Genomic DNA, 18,891 nt, shown 5'->3' on the forward strand with positions numbered 1-18,891 from the left:
AGATGAACAATTATTATGTTTTTTGTCTTTATTTTGCAAGTAATTATGTTCTCCAGTTTCCAGGTGGGATGTAATAACTTGTACATACATAATTTTGTCAGGAACAGTTAGCACATGTCCTAATATGATTCGGGCAGATGTCCACTGCTAGCCTCATGTAATTGTTAACCTTTGATTCAACATTTGAATTCCAGTGTACTCCACTTAGGTATGATTCAAATACTGAAATTGCAGCCTGAGAAAAAATGTTTGTATGTAATCATCCTAATGAGAATTTTGAAAGAAAACACCATATAATGCATATAAATAGTGGCATTTTGGTTCTTTGATCAGCATTTTAGGACTTCGTTGCCAGTTAGTATGTAGTTGACTTACAACATAAGGAGTGAATTTCTATGATATTTTCCCGAAACATAATTTAAGTAAATCAACTTTATAAAAATTGAATTAACCTCTGCAGGAATTATCTTGCGCAAGGTTAATCTGTGTGTGTTGATTGTTGAAATTTTCATTTACAATATAGAGCCGGTTCCGGGCACTAGAATATGTAGCTGAAGAAGAGAAGAAGAAAACAGTTCAGATTGAACTACTTAAGCAGGAGAAATCTAAACTGATTTCACAGCTAACTGCGCAGGAGTCTGTGATTGATGGCATGCGAGCCGAGAAAAGGATATGGGGACAGGAGTTAGCACAGCAAGGTAAGACTGTTTTATTTAACTACATTGACTGAAAAAATATATTTCAATGTCTACCTTGGAATCCTTAATTTCAAATCCAAATTCAATCCAAGTCCAAGTGAAAACTAATGCAATTAAAGCACAAAGTGTTTTTCCAGTAATTCAAATAATAAAGGCTTTACATATCGTTGAGGTCATGAAAAATTGAGCAAATCAGTGTGAAACAACTAAGAATTATCTTAAATACCGTACAGCAACAAAGATTTAACAATAGATAGATTTTGAAATGAATGAAAAATTATAGAAACCTTAAGAATATTGGGTTTGACCTGATTGATAATTGGACCAATAGAATGTACTGTATTGTTTGCACGATGCTTCAGCCTGCTGATTGACGAAAAAGTATTGTAACTGGAAAGCACCAGGAGCTGATGGCAAATGCACATAGTTTGCACTTAAAGGTTAGTTTTTATTCAGTCTCTTTTGCTACTGTTTCTCCACTCTAATGCCAGTGGCTCCACCCCCCTACCCCACCCCACCCTATTTCATGTTGGAACCCTATCTGCTTTTAATGGGTGTTTGCGGAATGCACTTACTGTGCCACTCTTGAGTATAATTGTGTCTGAGTATAATTTGGTGATTAATTGTGAAGAAGGATCGAGAGAAAAGTGCACTAAATCATAAGCAGTTGTGTCAAACTTTAGAAATTGCTGAGTGTATCAGTGTGTAGTACGGTGGAAGCAAAATAAAATCAAAATTGTGCTTGAGCAGCACTGATTGATCTCCCACTGCTTCTGTGAGACAACCCTCTCCATTAGACACAAAACAGTGTGTGCTGGAAAAACTCAGCAAGGCTGGCAGCATCTCTAAAGAGAAATAAATGAGTTAGCAAGAACAGCAAGAGAATTCCTGCAAGTGTGATACTCATCTTCGGACTCCATCAACAAACACGTTGTCCTGGACCCATTATACAAACCGCTGCAATGGAAAATCGGAATCAGCACCAACCAGAAACAGTTCAAAGAGAGTCACATAAATTCAAAGCAGAACAGTACAGCAACACTTCACAGGAGGCAACACAGCACTGATGATATCACCTAGCAAGGGGACGAAACATCTGCCAACAAATCTACCAACTCAGCGAACAGACCAACAACAAATCCAACCAACTCCCAAGCTACAGATCTTCACAAAAATTTTAAATAGGAGTAACTCTATGTCGGAATTGAAAATCACTGGGAAAAGGTATTATTTCTGCTGATGACAGGGTAGTTGAGAGGAGTCAATAAAATATATGGAGAATCAGTCCAGAGAGAGAGAAAAAGGGATAGGCAAACAAAGGGATAGTTGGCGATAAATGCTAGATAGGGTGCTAATGAGAATAGTTGAAAATAGGTTGGCTGTGCAGGGAAGGAACCCATACAATGCAGGGACTAACTGTGTTAGGGAGAGTAATCAGCATGGAGAAGGATGATCACAGTCTGATATTATTAAACTTGGTGTTGAGTCACAATGGCTGTATAGTACTGAGGTAGAAGATGAATTAATGTTCTTCCAGGCATTTTTATTGACCAAGTCTAGGTGTTTGGCAAAGTGGTCACTTAATCTGCATTTTGTCTTGCCAATTTACAGGAGATGACCTTGTAGGCTGTGAATTCAGCAGACTTGATTGAATGAAGTGCAGATAAATTGTTGTGTCAGAGGTGTGTCTGGGGCCTTGGATTGTGAGGAGGAATTAACGGGCAGGTGTTATTCTTTCTACAATTGCACAGGAAGGTACTTTGGGGGTATGGGGAGGTGTTGAGAGCGGAGGAGGAGTGGACCAGGCTGCTCTGAAGGGAACAATCCAATTGGAAAGTTGACAAGGGAAGGAAGGGGAATATGTTTGGTTGTGGCATTCTGCTGGAGGTGACAGAAATGACAATTTATGATCCTTTGGATACAAAGACTGATGGGGTGGTAAGTGAGGACCAGGGGAACCCTGTTGGTGTAGGAGGAGAGGGGAAGGGTGAGGGCAGAAGTGCAAGAAATAGGTCAGGCAGACACGGCTAAGGGTCCTGTCAACCACAGAGGTAGGAATCCTTGATTAAGAAAGAAGGTGGACATTTATGAGGCCCTCCTGCAAAAGGTGGCATCATTAGAATAGATGCGATGGAGAAACTGAAAAACAAGATTGAGTCCTCAAAGGAAGTAGGGTGTGAGGATGCGTAGTTGAGATAACTGTAAGTCAGTGGGTTTGTATTGGATATCAGTGGCCAGCCTATCCCCAGAACTGGAAACAGATGTCAAGAAAGGGAAGGGAGAAGTCAGAGGTGGACCAAGTGCAGGTGAAAGCCGGTAGAAATTTGAAGCAAAATTGATACATTCTTCCAAATCTAGACACTGAGGAAAAGGGTATAGACAAATAAATGGGCTCCATCTCCATATACAATCAATATTCCCCGCTCACTCCACACATTATTAGCATAAATACCATCCTTTCCCAGCTATTCTCGGTTCCGACAAAAGGTCACTTGACTCGAAACGATAACTGTTTTGCTTTCCACAAATGCTGACAGACCTTCTGTGTATCTCCAGTGCTCTCTGTTTTGGTTTCAGATTTCCATCATCCACTGTGCTTTGTGTTTATCCTATTGTTTATTGTGTCTAATAGCCTGGCTCACCATTCAGTCATTAATGCCCGAGAATGCTACATTTCTGGAAGTCTGTTTCCTGATGGAGCATGATAGAGGTAATTGAACGCTAAAATAAATTCTCATATCATCCCATTTTCTCCTGGTAAGATAGTCACAAGTTGGGCTAACTGGTCATGCAACATTATTACAGATGATATTGGAATAAGCACAGAGCATTGTCTGTGATCAATGCCTATTTGAAACTGCCCAATCCATTTTATGTTGGATTTGGGGAATTAGCATAATATAGAATTCTTCTGTTGTATTAAATCCCAGAGTGGAAGTACAATGTTCTAATCCAATCTCCACAGTCTCCCAGAAGCATTGTAGAACACAAGTACAGAATTAATTAAAATAAATATTCCCGCTCCCTGCCATGGAGTAGTATAATAACCATCATCAACAGAACCATGATATTATTTCCTGCATAGAGAGTTGTGTCTCTTGGAAATGTGATTGAAAGTTATATGAGTAAGTTTAAACATAACTGATCAAATATATGGAGCATGATTGCTTCTGTGCTGCTGGGATATTAGGAAAATTGGGCTGAATTTTACAAGACCCGAGTTTCAGTTTGAACTATGTCTTTTTCTACACTTAATGGAAAATTTGAATGTACTCAGGTCACTCCACCCTAAAGGTATTTTTTTAATAACAAACGATTGATTCATTGCATAATACGAGGTCAAAAGTAGCATATGCTCACAGTCATCAACATACCGATCCAGAAGACTAGCTCAAACATTCAATGAATTCCCCCTCTACAGCATGGGTGCTCATTTGATTTTGGCTAATCTATATGTAGAATTAAGGTTGTCTATGATTACAAAATTTGTATTGTTATATGCACCTCTAATTTTCTGATTTAGACAATGCCTGACACTGTCACTACTATTTGGTGACTTATAAACTACTGCTATGAATATTTGCTCCTCTTCATATTTTTTAGCTCCACCTAAACAGATCCTGTCTTTTGAGATCCTCTCTCACTAGTACAATAAGTATGTCATGTATTATTAGCACTACACCGCCTCCTTTTCCTTTTTGGCCTATCTCTCTAAAAGTCAAATATCCTTTAATATTCATTTTCAGTCATGGTCATCAAGCAGCCATGTTTCCATTGTGGCAATTAAATCATAACATTTTATTTATACTAATGCCACTAATTCATCTACATTGTTGCAAATGTTACATGCATTCAAATGGAGAGCTTTTAATTTTGTGTTTTCTATTCTACACTAATTTAACCCTGGTTGATTCTATGTTTTGTTTTTCTGTTTACTACTTTCCATTGCACCATTTTTACTTTCGTAACGAGCTTTGATTTTATTCTCTCTGAATTTCCTCTCAAGTTTCCCTCCCACAAATAAGCTTGTTAAAGCTTTCTCTAATAGCACTACCAAACTTTCCTGCTAAGATGTATACTGCTCTCCTTGTACAGAGTCCACCTGCTACAAAACTAATACAGTACCCCAAAAATCCAAAGCCTTCCCTCCTGTCCCATTTTTTCCAGCGACTTGATATTTTGCTCAATCTTCCTGTTTCTACATTCACTAACATGTTGTACCGAGAGCACGCCTGAGATTACAGACATAGAGTTCTGCTCTTGTCTAATCCTTAATTTTTACTTCTAGATTTTCATCCTTCTTTCTGCCAATGAAATTGGTGTCAATGTAGTGCACAACGTCCAGCTCTTCACCATCCATCAAAAGGATGTCCTGCAGTTACTTTGTGACATGCTTAGTCCTGGTACCAGGAAAGCAACAATGTGGCTACATGATCTGATGAACTGACTCCAGTGTCCAAAATGGAAAACAGATTAGTTAATCAGGTCACCTCAGATCGCTCCTGCATTCCTGCGTAGTCTTTCTAAACTACTTAGCAGTCACCCATTCCGTTCCTGTAGGCTACCCGTCTTGACCTAAAATAGAATATGCTATCCAGATAGTTCTCACTTCATGGATACACCACAATGACTGTAGCTAGCACTCAAGTTCAAAATTTGCAGCTCAGATATTTTTGCTGCTGCCAATGATACTTGCGTACATAATCGCCTAGACCACATGAAGCACGGCCAATTCCACACTTGGCACAGGATAGGCATTGCATCCTCTCACAGATAACATTTCCTCCTAGCTTTGTATCACCAACAAACTTGGATCTAGTGCTCTTGGATTGTTTATTAAAGTCATTGATATGAGTTGTTAGTAGCTGAGATTTAGACCTTTGATCTTTGTGCCATTTCACTTTTACACCTTGCCATCCCAAAAGTTCCTACTCTGTGATTTCTATCCATTCACCAGTTTATGCTCATTTATTATACACAATATGAACACCGATTCTTTGCTCAGCCTCTTGTGCAGCACTTTATCAAAACTGTTCTGAAATCTAAGTACACTACATCTACTGGTTTCCCCTTGTCTACTGTGCTTGTCACCCTCTTTTTAATATGTTTATCTTGGCTATCAAATCATAGATTTTAATAGGTGCAAAAAGTCACGTGTTAATTTTATGCCAGTGTGAGCATACAGTGGATTTTCCATTAAGTACTGAGCCTTATTGTTCTCATTCTCTTCACAAGTTAATTTATACTTGATATAGCAAAGCTTGTCTAATTATATCCAGTGTGCAGATCCAGTTTTTCAATCAAATTATGAAATTGAGTTGATTATTTAAAATTGAGGCAAAAATGAAATAAGAATTAAAAATGAGAAGAGAAGAAGGGTAGATAAGAATTTACAGCATGGGTTACACCTGTAGTGAAAAATGATGAGAGGATTAAATGATTCCGTGATCGCTCTGATGTGTTTACTTGCGAATGGATAATATGGTGTTTGGTTGTCCAAACTAGCTGTGTTGCTATGTTAAATTCATATTTATTGGAGAGATTGTACATGTCTTGCTCATTAAATATACTTCAAAATGAAAGTGCAATTAAGTATATAAATAAAGTTAGTAAATGCAGTTTATATTTTTGGCTAAGATCTGTCCATTTATTCCTTTTTATTGGACAGGCAGTTCTTTGGCTCAAGACAGAGGAAGGCTCCAAGCAAGGATTGAAGTGTTAACATCAGAGATGGAGTCTCTAAAAAAACAAAATGAACAGGACATGAACACTTTGAAAATAAAAACAAAGATCGTGGATGATCAAACAGAAACTATTAGAAAACTTAAAGAAGTAAGTCCCTCATTCTAAAACTTAGAAAAACAGTTGTTGCAAAATTCTGCTTCTGAACACCTGGTTTTTGGCACTATAATTGCCATTTTGCCTAAAATGTCATCCACAGTGTGTGTTTATACTTCAACAATCCATATCTTTATAGCCAAGGCGTTAGTACGCTCAAGGAATGGCACGGATGTATGACTATGTACAGAATGAAAAGCTCATGCAAACTAAATTAGAAACCCCGTGAACTTGAACAAATTAAATAGGTAGTGTGTTGCTCACAGCAGGATATCTTGTTTGTCTAAAGTGTTCAAAAAGCAATTCAGATACTGGGACCTAAGTGCAGGAATGGTCAGTGATTATGAGGACGGCAGGGAGCCTCAGCATCCCACTCACCAAAACCACTGCACCACACTGACTTTAGGAACCGCAGGGAAACTAAGTGCCTAATTGGCAGCAAGCACCCTAATGTGAGATTTATTGTCCCCCAAAGTGGCATGTTCTAATGCTGCTTGATCAGGCAGGTACTTACAGGCTGGGAACCCTGTTGTCTACCTGTTTCTCTCCATTCAGCTGGGGGGAGGTTTTTCAGGTAGCCATTGACAATTGTAACCATGACAATTGTAGCCATTGAGTGGGCAATTAATGCCTAGTTGAGGGCCTCATTCCATCACCATCCTGGTAATTCAGCCAGGAGCAGATAGGGAACTCAACATGCAGTTACATTAACAAAGTTACAGTGGTACTACTGATAACAAAAAGCTGCCAATTGTTCAACAACTGTCAATGGAGAAAGTGAAGCAATTAGATGTCCCCTATGAAGCCAGGACCCCAGAAGTGTGGCTACGCTGATAATTACAGACTTTATTTCCTTGTGGCTGTAGTTTTGGTGACAAACATCACCCCACCTCCCATTGTCCTCATTAAATTCCACCCAGTGTGTTAGATGCCTTCAGTTCCCTAATAATGCCTTTGCTGAAATTGACTACTTGCTGTACAGCATTGACATCACAGCTGGTAAAGGATAGTATTGCCAGTGGTTGTGACAGTGATTGCGACTGTGAACTTCTGTGCACCTGATTTCTTCCAGGCTGGAAGAATATTTGTCCACTGTTCCATACTTCAAGGGAATACATATTATTATGTTTTTCAAGACACAAGTAGGCATCGCCATAATGTGATTTTACAAATGTCTGAGGCTTCTCCATCACAGATGGTTTTTGACTGTAAACACATTGCTGTACCACTGCCAATTCTGAGATGTTCCACAACTGAAAGGGTTCTGCTTCTTCAGCACCATTTAGTTAAGTGATCAAACACAAAGTGCTGTCTAGGTCAATGCTGGCTCCTGCATTCTTCAGCCATGAGAGAGGGTAGCAAATGACAATCCAAATGTTTTGATTTGTTCGTATCTCCATTATGCAGCTCATATATCCAGATACACATGACACAGAAACACAGCTCATGTACGGACGCTTCTGTTAAACCTCCTCTCATTTTCATATACACTTGGGCAGGATGCATACAATTAAAGTCAAGTTGCCACAACCAATCAACCACATGTACTATATGTGTCAATACCTAGATTTGAAAGTAAAGACACAATTCCAAAATTTTCAAATGGCACAAAACTTTGAAATATCCTGTATTGTGTGAACTGTCAGGAGGATAATAATAGATGAGGATCGTGATAAACTTCAAGAGGGCATTTAAGGCTTGTTGAATGGCAGTTTGAGACAGGTGAAATTTAATTTGAGCATTCTTTCTCAAAAGAAAAACAAGAACCAATATAAAATAATGGTTTCAGTAACAAGAAACCTCAGGGCATGGTGCGAAATGCTTAAATCTATTCAATAGATTATACCAAGCTTACAGGATCCATTCAGAGATACTTAGCTCTAACATGTCCTGCCTCTTGAATGGATTTCAGATTGGAAAACTATTCATAATTAATTTCACTTGCTCCTAAACCCCTTGGAATATCTCACCAAAGATAAATCATAGAATCTCTAATCCCCACGCGTAGTTTGTTGGGAATGAGTTCCCTGAGTAACAGGCAACAGCCTGCCCAGCTGGAACTCATCAACTGAGCCCTGTCCTCTTCCATGATTATGTTCATGCCTGGATGTCTTAGAGAGGGAGCTTTTAGTGTCCATCAGTCCTATTGATGCCTTTCGAGAGAGGTGGGAACTGCAGGAGTGCAGTGCTTTATTTGTCCCTCCAACTCCATTATAATTTACTCCCTTCCCACTATCCCACCCCTCCATCACTTTGATGTTTGACATTGGCCATAATGGACTTTGCACATACATTTCTGATTGGCTACATGAGTGGGTTGTGTGTAGGGGCACTTCTGGATATGAGAATAGGGGAAAAAAAATTTATAAAGCAGACCCAGCCACCTTCACTCTTTTATCCACTACCAAGTTGTCTATGCATTTTAAAATTGTGACTCCCTATACCAACAGTTCACATTTTATTCTTGGCAAATAGATTGACCTTTTTTTTTGGAAGATTGTTTGAGGCACCAAAAGGTTGACTTAGGCACTGTAAGGTACAGATACTTTTGTGTCATTGGAAAAACTTTGATGTGCACCTTTATATCCCATAACCTAACTTGTTGACAGTAGTGAATAGTTGAGGCTGCAGCACAGATGCCTGAGAGCTATTATTAGTCACATCCAGCCAATTAGAGTACCTACCCATAATCCATACTATGTTGATCAAGCAGTCTCCTAATTAGGTCAGTATTTTGCATTCAATACTCTGAACTTTAAGTTTTGTTCATAATCTCTAAGAAACTTTATCAAACTCTGGCTGAATGAAGAGTACAGGAAGGTATCAGGAGCAACATCAACCACATCTAAAAAATTAGTAGCCAGTCTGATGAAGCTGCAACACAGGGCTACTAGCATCCTCAACAGTAGAGACAGTACATAACATATAGAACTGAGCTATTTACAACCAATGGATCAAATCCTTGTGGCACTCCACTGGTCACAGGCCTCAAATCTGAAAACAGCCCTTCACCACCACCCTCTGTCTTTTACCTTTGAGCCAGTTCTGTATCCACGTTGCTAGTTCTCTCCATAGTCCATGAGATCTAACCTTGCTATCCAGTGTACATGGTAAGTAGTCCCATCTTGGGGAGCAGCTAATTTTGGGGATGGTGCCTGCTTCCAATACAAATAACTTTAAATTTAATTTACACAACTTGCACTGAATTTATTCAATCTTTTGGGCTGTTTTGGGTAATAGTTAAGCTAATTTCCTTAGAAAGATTATTTCAGTCTCCCCAGTATTCAACCTCAGAAATGCTGCACTTCTGCACCTTATATATTAAAACATCAATTTGCAAGTTTATACTGCTCCACAGTAATGAGACGTATCATGTCTTGATCAACATAACCACTTTAAATTGAAATATTATAGTGACAAATTTTTTTTTAAATCCATCAAATATATCTTAGATTTGAAAAGGTTTTGGTGCAGTATTTGTTTGAGTTTAATTCTTTAATGTGTAGCATATCTGAGCATAGTAGGGCCTATAAAGCAGATACATTTGTTACATGATCTCTCTGCTGAGCAGGGACCAAAGCCCAAATCAAAAGTATATTTGCCTTTACAGGGTTTACAAGAGAGAGATGAACAGATTAGGAAAATACGTGAGGAAAATCTGCAAGATAAAAGAGCCTTCAATGAGCAATTGCAGGATGAAGCTGCCGTATCTCAAGATCTCAGAGAAAAAGTGGAGAGACTTACAGAACGCAAAAGAGAACTAAAGCAGCAACTTGAAGAAAAGGACATGGAATTGGAGAATACAAAAATGGCCTTTAGGTAAATGTTAAATATTGGATAAGTACAACAAAAGTGTATTCTCAGTTGTATAGTGTTGCAATACTATATTTTAGTTTCCAATATTTATTACCCATATTGTGGCCAATGATATTGGGCCAATTGCATTCAATTTTAAATTTTCTCAAAGAAAGTATTATTTTTAATTGTACAATTTAGCTTATATTACCATACTTGCACCTGTCTTCTGTACTAGTCACCTTTGATTCGTAATAACATATTTTTGTAATGTACATGCGATATCTTCATGCTGAAGATGGAGAAAGCTTCATTTACTGAAGTACTTCTATCCATTCATTCATTTTCTCTTTTCCCATAGGTTTTGTGTGATCTGTCAGAGCAATTTTAATTGATTCTAATTTAGGGCACCATCTGACCAAGGTGAACTACAAACAGTTATTTGTAGGAAAATCCACATCAGGGGAGTGAGAATCATTCAAAAATAGTAGCACGCCGGGCCAGTATGCCCACATAAAAATAACAGGGATAGGGCATCAAGTCCACAGAATCCTAAATATTGAGGAATGTACAAGAGTAGATATGGTAAAACGGAGAAATTTCTGGTAGATACAAAGGATTAAAAACAGAAGAAGCCCTGTAAGGTGTGGAAAGGTAGGGGGTTACTTAAGAAATGAATAGAGCAAAGAGGGGGCATGAATAAATGCTGCTGGGTGACATAAAGGAAACTATGAAGGGATTTTATAAGGATTTTAAGAGTTAGAGGAAACCCAGGGCAAGAGTAGGGCCTACTGGGCACCAGTGTGGCAAACTGTATGAGCCAGAAGAACGCAGGTAAGGTTTTAAATTAGTACTTTGCATTATATTCACTATAGAGAAGGCCAGTGTTGCTATAGAGATCAGGGTGGGATACTGTGATAAATTTGAACAAATTAGCACTGAGAGGAAGGATGAATTAACAATTTTAACGGGATTAAAACTGGATAAATCCTAAGGCCCTGAAGACGTATCCCCAGCACCTGTTGACAGCAGGAAGGAGATTGCAATGGCTCTGAAATTTAATTTTCAAATTTGCTATGGTCACAGGAGGGTTACCAGTGGACTAGAAGATGACAAATGTGGTACCATTATTCAGTAAGGGTGGTAGAAATAAACCAGGAAATTATGGACTAGTGAGTCTAACATCAGTAGCAGCTTTTGGGGAAAAGTTTGGAGGGTCAAAAGTAATCTGCATTTGGAGAGACAAGGATTAATAAAGAATACTCAGTTTGGCTTTGTCAGGACAAGATCATTTCTGACAGGTTTGACTGAGTCTTTTCAAGGAGATGGCTAGGTAATGAGGGTAGTGTAGTTGATGTAATCTACATGACCTTCAGTAAGGCTTTTGATAATGTGTCACATGGGAGACTCTGAGAAGGTAAGAGCCCATAGGATACAGGAAAAATAGGATCCTAAATTGGCTGAGTGGTAAGATGCAGAGTGTACTGGTCAAAAATTATTCGTCTTACTTGAAGCTATCACAGGGTTCAGTACTAGTTACTTTACAGTCTGCAATGTAAATTAATAATCTGGGCACAAATATGGAAGATTTGATTAGTTAGTTTACAAATGAAACAAAAATTGGTGGTGTGGTAAATAGAGACAAAGAAAGCCTTAAATTACAGGATGATCTAGATGTACTGGTCAGATGGGTAGGATATTGGCAAATGGAGTTTAAACCTGAATATATGAGCTGATTTTGGAAAGGCTTAACAAAGGAAGAGAGCTCACATTGAATTGTAGGACCCCATGAATCACAGAGGATCAGGATAACATTGGTGTCGATGTCCATAAGTCAATGTAAACAAAAAGGCAGGTGAATATAGGATGGTTAAACGGTTATATGGGAAACTTCCCTTTGTTAGTTGAGGTTTTGAATACAGGTTATGATGAATCTATACAGCATATATGTTATGTCACAACAATTCTGGTCACCACTTTATAAAAAGGTTGTGATTGCACTAGAGAGGGGTCAAAGGAAAATAACCAGGTTGTTGCTCATCCTGAAATGTTTGAGCTATGAAGAGAGACTGAAGTTATTTCCTTGGAACAGAGAAGGTTGAAGGGGAACCTAATTGAAAAATGAGGGGCACAGACAGGGCAGATAGAATGGAAATAGATTTAAAGTAAGGGGCAGGAGATTTAGAGGGCATTTAGAAGGATATTAGGATTTTTTTTCACTCAGAGGATGCTTAGTATCTGGAACTCACTGCCTGAAAGGGTGGTGGAGGCAGGACCTCCAACCAGAAGGTATGAATTCAGATTTCTCCAGTTTCCTCATTTCCCCTCCCCCCACCTTGTCTCAGTTGGTTCCCTCAACTCAGCACCGCCCTCCTAACCTGCAATCTCCTTCCTGACCTCTCCGCCCCCACCCCACTCCGGCCTATCACCCTCACCTTGACCTCCTTCCACCTATCCCACCTCCATCGCCCGTCCCCCAAGTCCCTCCTCCCTACCTTTTATCTTAGCCTGCTTGGCTACTCTCTCTCATTCCTGATGAAGGGCTTATGCTCGAAACGTGGAATTCCCTATTCCTGAGATGCTGCCTGGCCTGCTGTGCTTTGACCAGCAACACATTTTCAGCAGGAACCATCACAGCACTAGCACAACTTTAAACAAGTATTTAAAAAAACCATAGCATAAAAGGCTAGAGGTCCAGTGCTGGAAATCTGATTAGAATAGATTAATGTTTGATGACCAACATAATCATGATGGGCTGAAACGTGTCTTTCCACGCTGGAATACTTTGATTTTATGACTCTAACCTCAACTCGGCAGTTTATCTCTTCTGAAAATGTGTTGCTGGAAAAGCGCAGCAGGTCAAGCAGCATCCAAGGAGCAAGAGAATCGACGTTTCGGGCATGAGCCTTTCTTCAGGAATGAGGAAAGTGTGCCAAAATTTGACCAAAATGGCATCAAACCCAAGCAAAACAAGGGGAATCTGTTGAAACGTTCTCTGCTGATTGGTTTCATACCGAGCACAAAGGTTGTCGTTGTTGCTGGAGGTCAGTCCTCTTAGCTCCAGGCCGTCTGTTCAGGAATTTGTCTGAGTAGTCCCTAGGCTGAACCATCTTAAGCTGCTTCAATATTGATCTTCCTTCCAGTATATTGTCAGACATATGGATTTTTTTTGATGATTGCACATTAATGACTCCTCAGATACTGAGGCCTGTCTAGACAATATCAAGATTTGGGCTAATAAGTATCAAATAGCTTTCCTGCTACACATGTACAAGCCAATGACCATCTCCAGCAAAAAAAAAATCGAACCATTTTTTTTAATAAAATCCCCATAGTTTGGAAATAGGCCATTTGGCCCACCAAATCCACATCAACCCTTCAAAGAGCATCCCACCCAGACCCATCCCCCTAGCCTATCCCCATAATCCTGCATTTCCCATGGCTAATGCACCTACCTACACATCTCTGAGCACTATAGATAATTTAGCATGGCCAGTTCACCTAACTTGCACATCTTTGGACTTCAGGAAGAAACTGGAGTACCTGGCGAAAACCACACACGGGGAAAACGTGTAAACTCCACATAGACAGTCACCTGAGGCTGGAATTGAACTTGGGTCTGTGGCACTGTGAGGCAGCAGTGCTAAGCATTGAGCCACCAAGCCACCCCACTGAGCCACCGTGTCAATCACTGAATGCCCCATTATCAACATCCTGGGGGGGGGTTACCATTAACCAGAAACTAAGCTGAACTAGGCATATAAATATGACATATAAAAAAAGCAATTTAGAAGCTAGGAATCCTGCAGTGACTAACTCACCTTATGATTCTCCAAAGCCTGTCCATCATCTACAAGGTATAGATCAGGAATGTGATGGAATACCCCTCATTTGCCTGGACAAGTGCAGCTCCAACAACTCAGGAAGTTTGATAACATCCAGGACAAAGCTTACTTGATTAGCACGACATCCACAACTTCTCTTCACTGAACACTATCGAAACGTAATAGTATCACTGTGTACCATCCACAAGGTGCATCAAGAAATCCATCAAAGCTGCTTAGCATCTCCTTTACCCATGACTAGGACCATTTAGAAGGATAAGGGCAGCAGGTAGTTGAGGACTCCACCACCTGCAAGTTTTCCTCCAAACTACTCACCACTGAAGCTTGGAAACATTATCATCATTCCTTCAGTGTTGCTTGTTTAAAAGCCTGGAACTCTCAGTCTAACAGTGCAGTATGTATATCAACACCAAGTAGATCACAAGAGTTCGCAAAGATAGCTTATCAACACTTCCTAACTTTTTTTATTGAGGCGACTGTTGAACCTTTTCACTGTATTTTACTGTATTATTCACTTAAAATGCAAGTGACAATAGATAAAACATTCATTCAGAATGTGTTTCTGGACTATCACTGTTGTAGATTGAGGTGATTTTGTATCTTTAGTTCCATTTGTATCGCGATTTGGTGTGAAATAGCAAACTTCAAGATCTTGGTTCATTCTTCACTCACTTCTCCAAAACTGTCTCCATCATGAATAATCTCATATCCAACTGTTTTTCTCCCCATATGTACAAGTTTATCTCCTGTCACCACTAACTAGTCACTGCTTGATATTGCTTAAATTGCATTATCTACCTGCTCCCAAATTCCTGCTTTGAAACCACTGACCCTGCCCTTTAAGTACAATATACAACACCATTGATGCCCATGAATTCCTTTCTATCTGTAGCTGCACAATTCACATGACCCTTCTCTTGGCCATTCACGTGTCTTATGTCAGTTATATTGCAGATGTGGTCATCCTTCATGCTTATTTAATGTAGACTAATGACCCCTATCTCAATCATTACATTGGTATAGATGAGCGCAATGTACTCATCTATACAACAGGTCAAAGCAGGGAATTTTTACCTCCTATCCAATTAAGCTCACCTTCAACTTTCTTCCACTGCTTGAAACAGCACATCATTCTGCTCATTGATTCTTTACACTACCAGTTTCTTGTCTTTCATTTTCTCACATGATTATTCTAACTTCATTTCTTCTCCCACCAAACCTATGAAGATGAAGTTTATATTCACTTTGAATTTCTTTTGATTGTTTTGTCTTTCTACTTTGATTCCTGGACACCCCTGGTTTGCATTCCTCTTTTCATCGTCAGATTGGTTATGTGTCTGATTCTCATAGTTAGGTTGCCAACATTTAGACTTTTTCTTTTGAGTTTGGTCGCCTTTTCACCTCTGTTTTGACCGGCTTCTTTCGCTATCCTTGTTGAATGGTGACCCTTGCCATTTCCTCATGGGTTCAGCACAAGAACCTGCCTATCATTTGCAAGGTAATTCTTAACATGAATGCCAATGACATTCATATCAATATAATTTAACAGGGCTTGGGACCAGCACTGACCTGCCTTCACCAGAGCTGAATTTGTTGTGTTGATTTATCAAGCTGTTTGTGAAATGCATTTTATTTATATATGCTGTCATTGTATTGCCAGTTAGATGCAAGTTGTTAAAATGATGAAATTCTTAAATCCAAAGAACTAGGAGATAATTTTTTTCAGCTCAACTGCTCTGAGTTCTTGTATGTGATTAGACAAAATACCCTAACATCCTCTGTGGATTGAGTTGCGCTGTGTTACATTATGATAGAACTATATAATATATGAGCAAACAAGCGAAAGTAGGCAGAATCTCTACTTGCATGAATAAAAGCCAATATTTGGATATTTTTTAAATGGGCAATTGAAACATTATGTCAATTTTCTTATTACATTTAATTTAAACATTAAACAGTTTTATTACTGTTTCACACTTCTGTTTTGTGGAGAATAAATATTAGTGGCTGTAGAGTGTAAATCTTAGTTTGTGTTCAACACCAGTAATTCACAGGTGACTGAAATAGGGTAGTGGGATACAGAATTTAATTCAGTTAAGCACATTGCAGTAGTCGGATAATTGCTAATTGTCAATTTTTATACTTCTGCTGATGACAGCTTTTTGAAATGCACTGGATCAAAGGTGATGTGGTCTGAACTGTTATGCAATCATAGAAGACATTTGTTTAGAAATCCTGTATTACAAGGTTACTTTATATCTGCAATCATAAAATGGTTATAGCACAGAAAGAAGATCTTCAGTCTGTCATGTTCCTCCCTGCTTTAGGCAAAGGAATTATGTTTGTCTCAACCTCCACCCTTTCCTTGTAAGTTTTTCTCTTCAATTCCTTTTTGAAAGCCCCAGGTATATTTGCCTCCACCACACACTCGGGTAATACATACTAGATATCAATCAATCCCTGCATGAAAAATATTTCTTCTTATGTCTCTATTGTTTGTTTTGACAAACACCTTCAATTAGTATCCATTAGTTCTCTACCTTTACAAATGGGAACAGTTTTTCTCTTTCTCTTTAAATCCCTCATAATTGTGAACACTACCAGATCTGGTCTCAACCATCTCAAGAGAAGAACTCAACTTTTTCAATATATGTGTCCTTAGCTTTGATTCCTGAACGAACAAGCTTGAGAAAAGCAGTGGCCCTTAAATCGATCTGTACATCCTCTCATCAATTCCAAAGAAACTGTTCACTGCTCTGTTTCCTAAAGAAGAGTTACACCTGAAATGTTGACTTCTCCACCTCCTGATGCTGCCTGCTTGCTGTGTTCTTCCAGCCTCCTGCTTGTTTCCTGTCAGTTGCAATCCTTCAACACCACCACGATATCTAAGCAGGATTTTAAGAGTATGGCCATCCCTCTGCAATCACCACCCTTACCTTCTTCGGGATCCTCAAATTCATCAAATCAAGTCATGATGACTTATCAACTGTCACGAGGTCAAAATCCTGGAACTGCTTTCCTAACAGAACTGTGGGTGTACCGACACCAAAAAGACTTTAGTGGTTCAACAAGGCTTTCACTGTCCCAAGGACAGCTAGGGATAAACAATAAATGATGACCCGGCCGATAAAGTCCACATCACCGAAAGGAATAAAAATTAAAACAGCCAGCTAAGTCTGAAAAAATCTCTTATTGATTACTAACAGCTGTGTATTAGAACTGATTATTTTATCTCCGTGATGTTTTGATGTTACAGTGCTGCGAGTGAGAAGTGGCAAAACAAAGCTGAAGTACTGACAAAGCTAGAAACACAGGTCAAACAGATGAAAGAAACCTTTGATGCCAAAGAAAGAAAACTTGTTGAGGAGAGAGACAAAGCCTTAAAAGCTAAGAAGTAAGTTTTGTAACTATAAGAAATTCTATAATTTAACTTATTGTATTTACTATAGAAATGCTATTTATTGTACAAAAGGTTTAGAGTAGTTTTTGTCAATGCAGACTTGATGGGCTTGAAAGATCTTTTCTGTACAGTATGATTCTATGAAAAGGAGATGCAAATAGTTAATTAACAGTCTTTTAAATGTTTCATTTGTGAATTCCTGTAAACCTGCTTGTGTGACCCAAATGTTTCCATTGCATCTGCCACTCTTTCTATAACCACATAGCCCCTAACAACCGCCACTCACCTCCCCAACCCTCCTGCTCATCACTTCCACCTGTAACTCCCTGTCACTGACTTGTGAGTAAGAGCTTGGGAGAGGGGTAGGGTGAGGAAGGGCATGATTGAAAGAGAGGATCAGGGAGAAGTAGAAGTAGGAGAGCAGAAAGTCAACAAATGGCAATTTGCTATTTAAACTGAGCACGTTCAGTGATTACACTAAAATAAAAAAGAAGACAGCACTATTGAGGAAACATTCCTAACTTACCAACTATACTATTTGTGACAATGTTATAGATGATGATCTCTTCAAGAATGAACCAAGACATGCTGTAGGTATAATTGGGGGGACCTAATAGGCATTGAAGTAAACATTTATCAGTCAGGAAAAAGGGGTTCTTTTGACACCGTGGTACTATCGCCATCTCTGAGTGAGGAGGCCTGGGTTCAGGTTTCACCTGCTCCAGAGGTGTGTAATGCCATTGATTTGAAAATACCTCCCCACATTTCTCTGAACATCAGTACCTGTAGCTTTATGATATGAAAAATGAGCCAGGAGTCCCAGGTTCAAATTCTACCTGCTCCAGAGGTATATCATATCATCACTGAACAGGTCGATTGTAAGACATTTAAAAAAAAAGCTAATTTTCCCCAGTAAGGGAGCTATTTAGGAAGAAAAAAGTGCAGATTGGAGTTAGCATTGACCTATGTAATTCAAATAAACAGCCGTAGAAGACAATGCTATAATCCCTACTGGTGTTATTGCAAGGCAAATTCCAGACTGAAAACTGGCTTAATGAGTTTCTTTTTATTTAATGAGTTAGACTTTCCCTCAAAAACAAATGCACAATACTGCAGATCTGATTTTAACAATAAAATAACAAGATTATTACACAAAAGAAAATTATAGAAAATAAACTAAACCAAACTATTTACATATGATAGAATTTGTAAGTTTTCCAAGTTTGCAGATGACACAATGCTGAGTGGAAGGATGAACTGTGGAGAATGCAGAGATGCTTCAGTGTGATTTGAGCGAGTGGGCAAAAGCATGGCA

General features: G+C 39.0%; 1 protein-coding gene across 2 annotated transcripts in view; it reads left to right on the forward strand.

Moving 5' to 3' along the window:
- Positions 1–18,891, forward strand: part of lrrcc1 (leucine rich repeat and coiled-coil centrosomal protein 1) — a 194,609-nt gene that overhangs the window by 152,324 nt on the left and 23,394 nt on the right. For both annotated transcript variants that reach the window (XM_060824397.1, XM_060824396.1), the window contains 4 exons: positions 524–698; positions 6,367–6,530; positions 10,147–10,355; positions 17,433–17,570. In XM_060824397.1, the coding sequence (XP_060680380.1) occupies positions 524–698; positions 6,367–6,530; positions 10,147–10,355; positions 17,433–17,570 (686 nt within the window). The remainder of the gene's footprint in view (positions 1–523; positions 699–6,366; positions 6,531–10,146; positions 10,356–17,432; positions 17,571–18,891) is intronic.

Source organism: Hemiscyllium ocellatum, chromosome 4, assembly GCF_020745735.1.
Source record: "Hemiscyllium ocellatum isolate sHemOce1 chromosome 4, sHemOce1.pat.X.cur, whole genome shotgun sequence".
NCBI lineage: Eukaryota > Metazoa > Chordata > Chondrichthyes > Orectolobiformes > Hemiscylliidae > Hemiscyllium > Hemiscyllium ocellatum.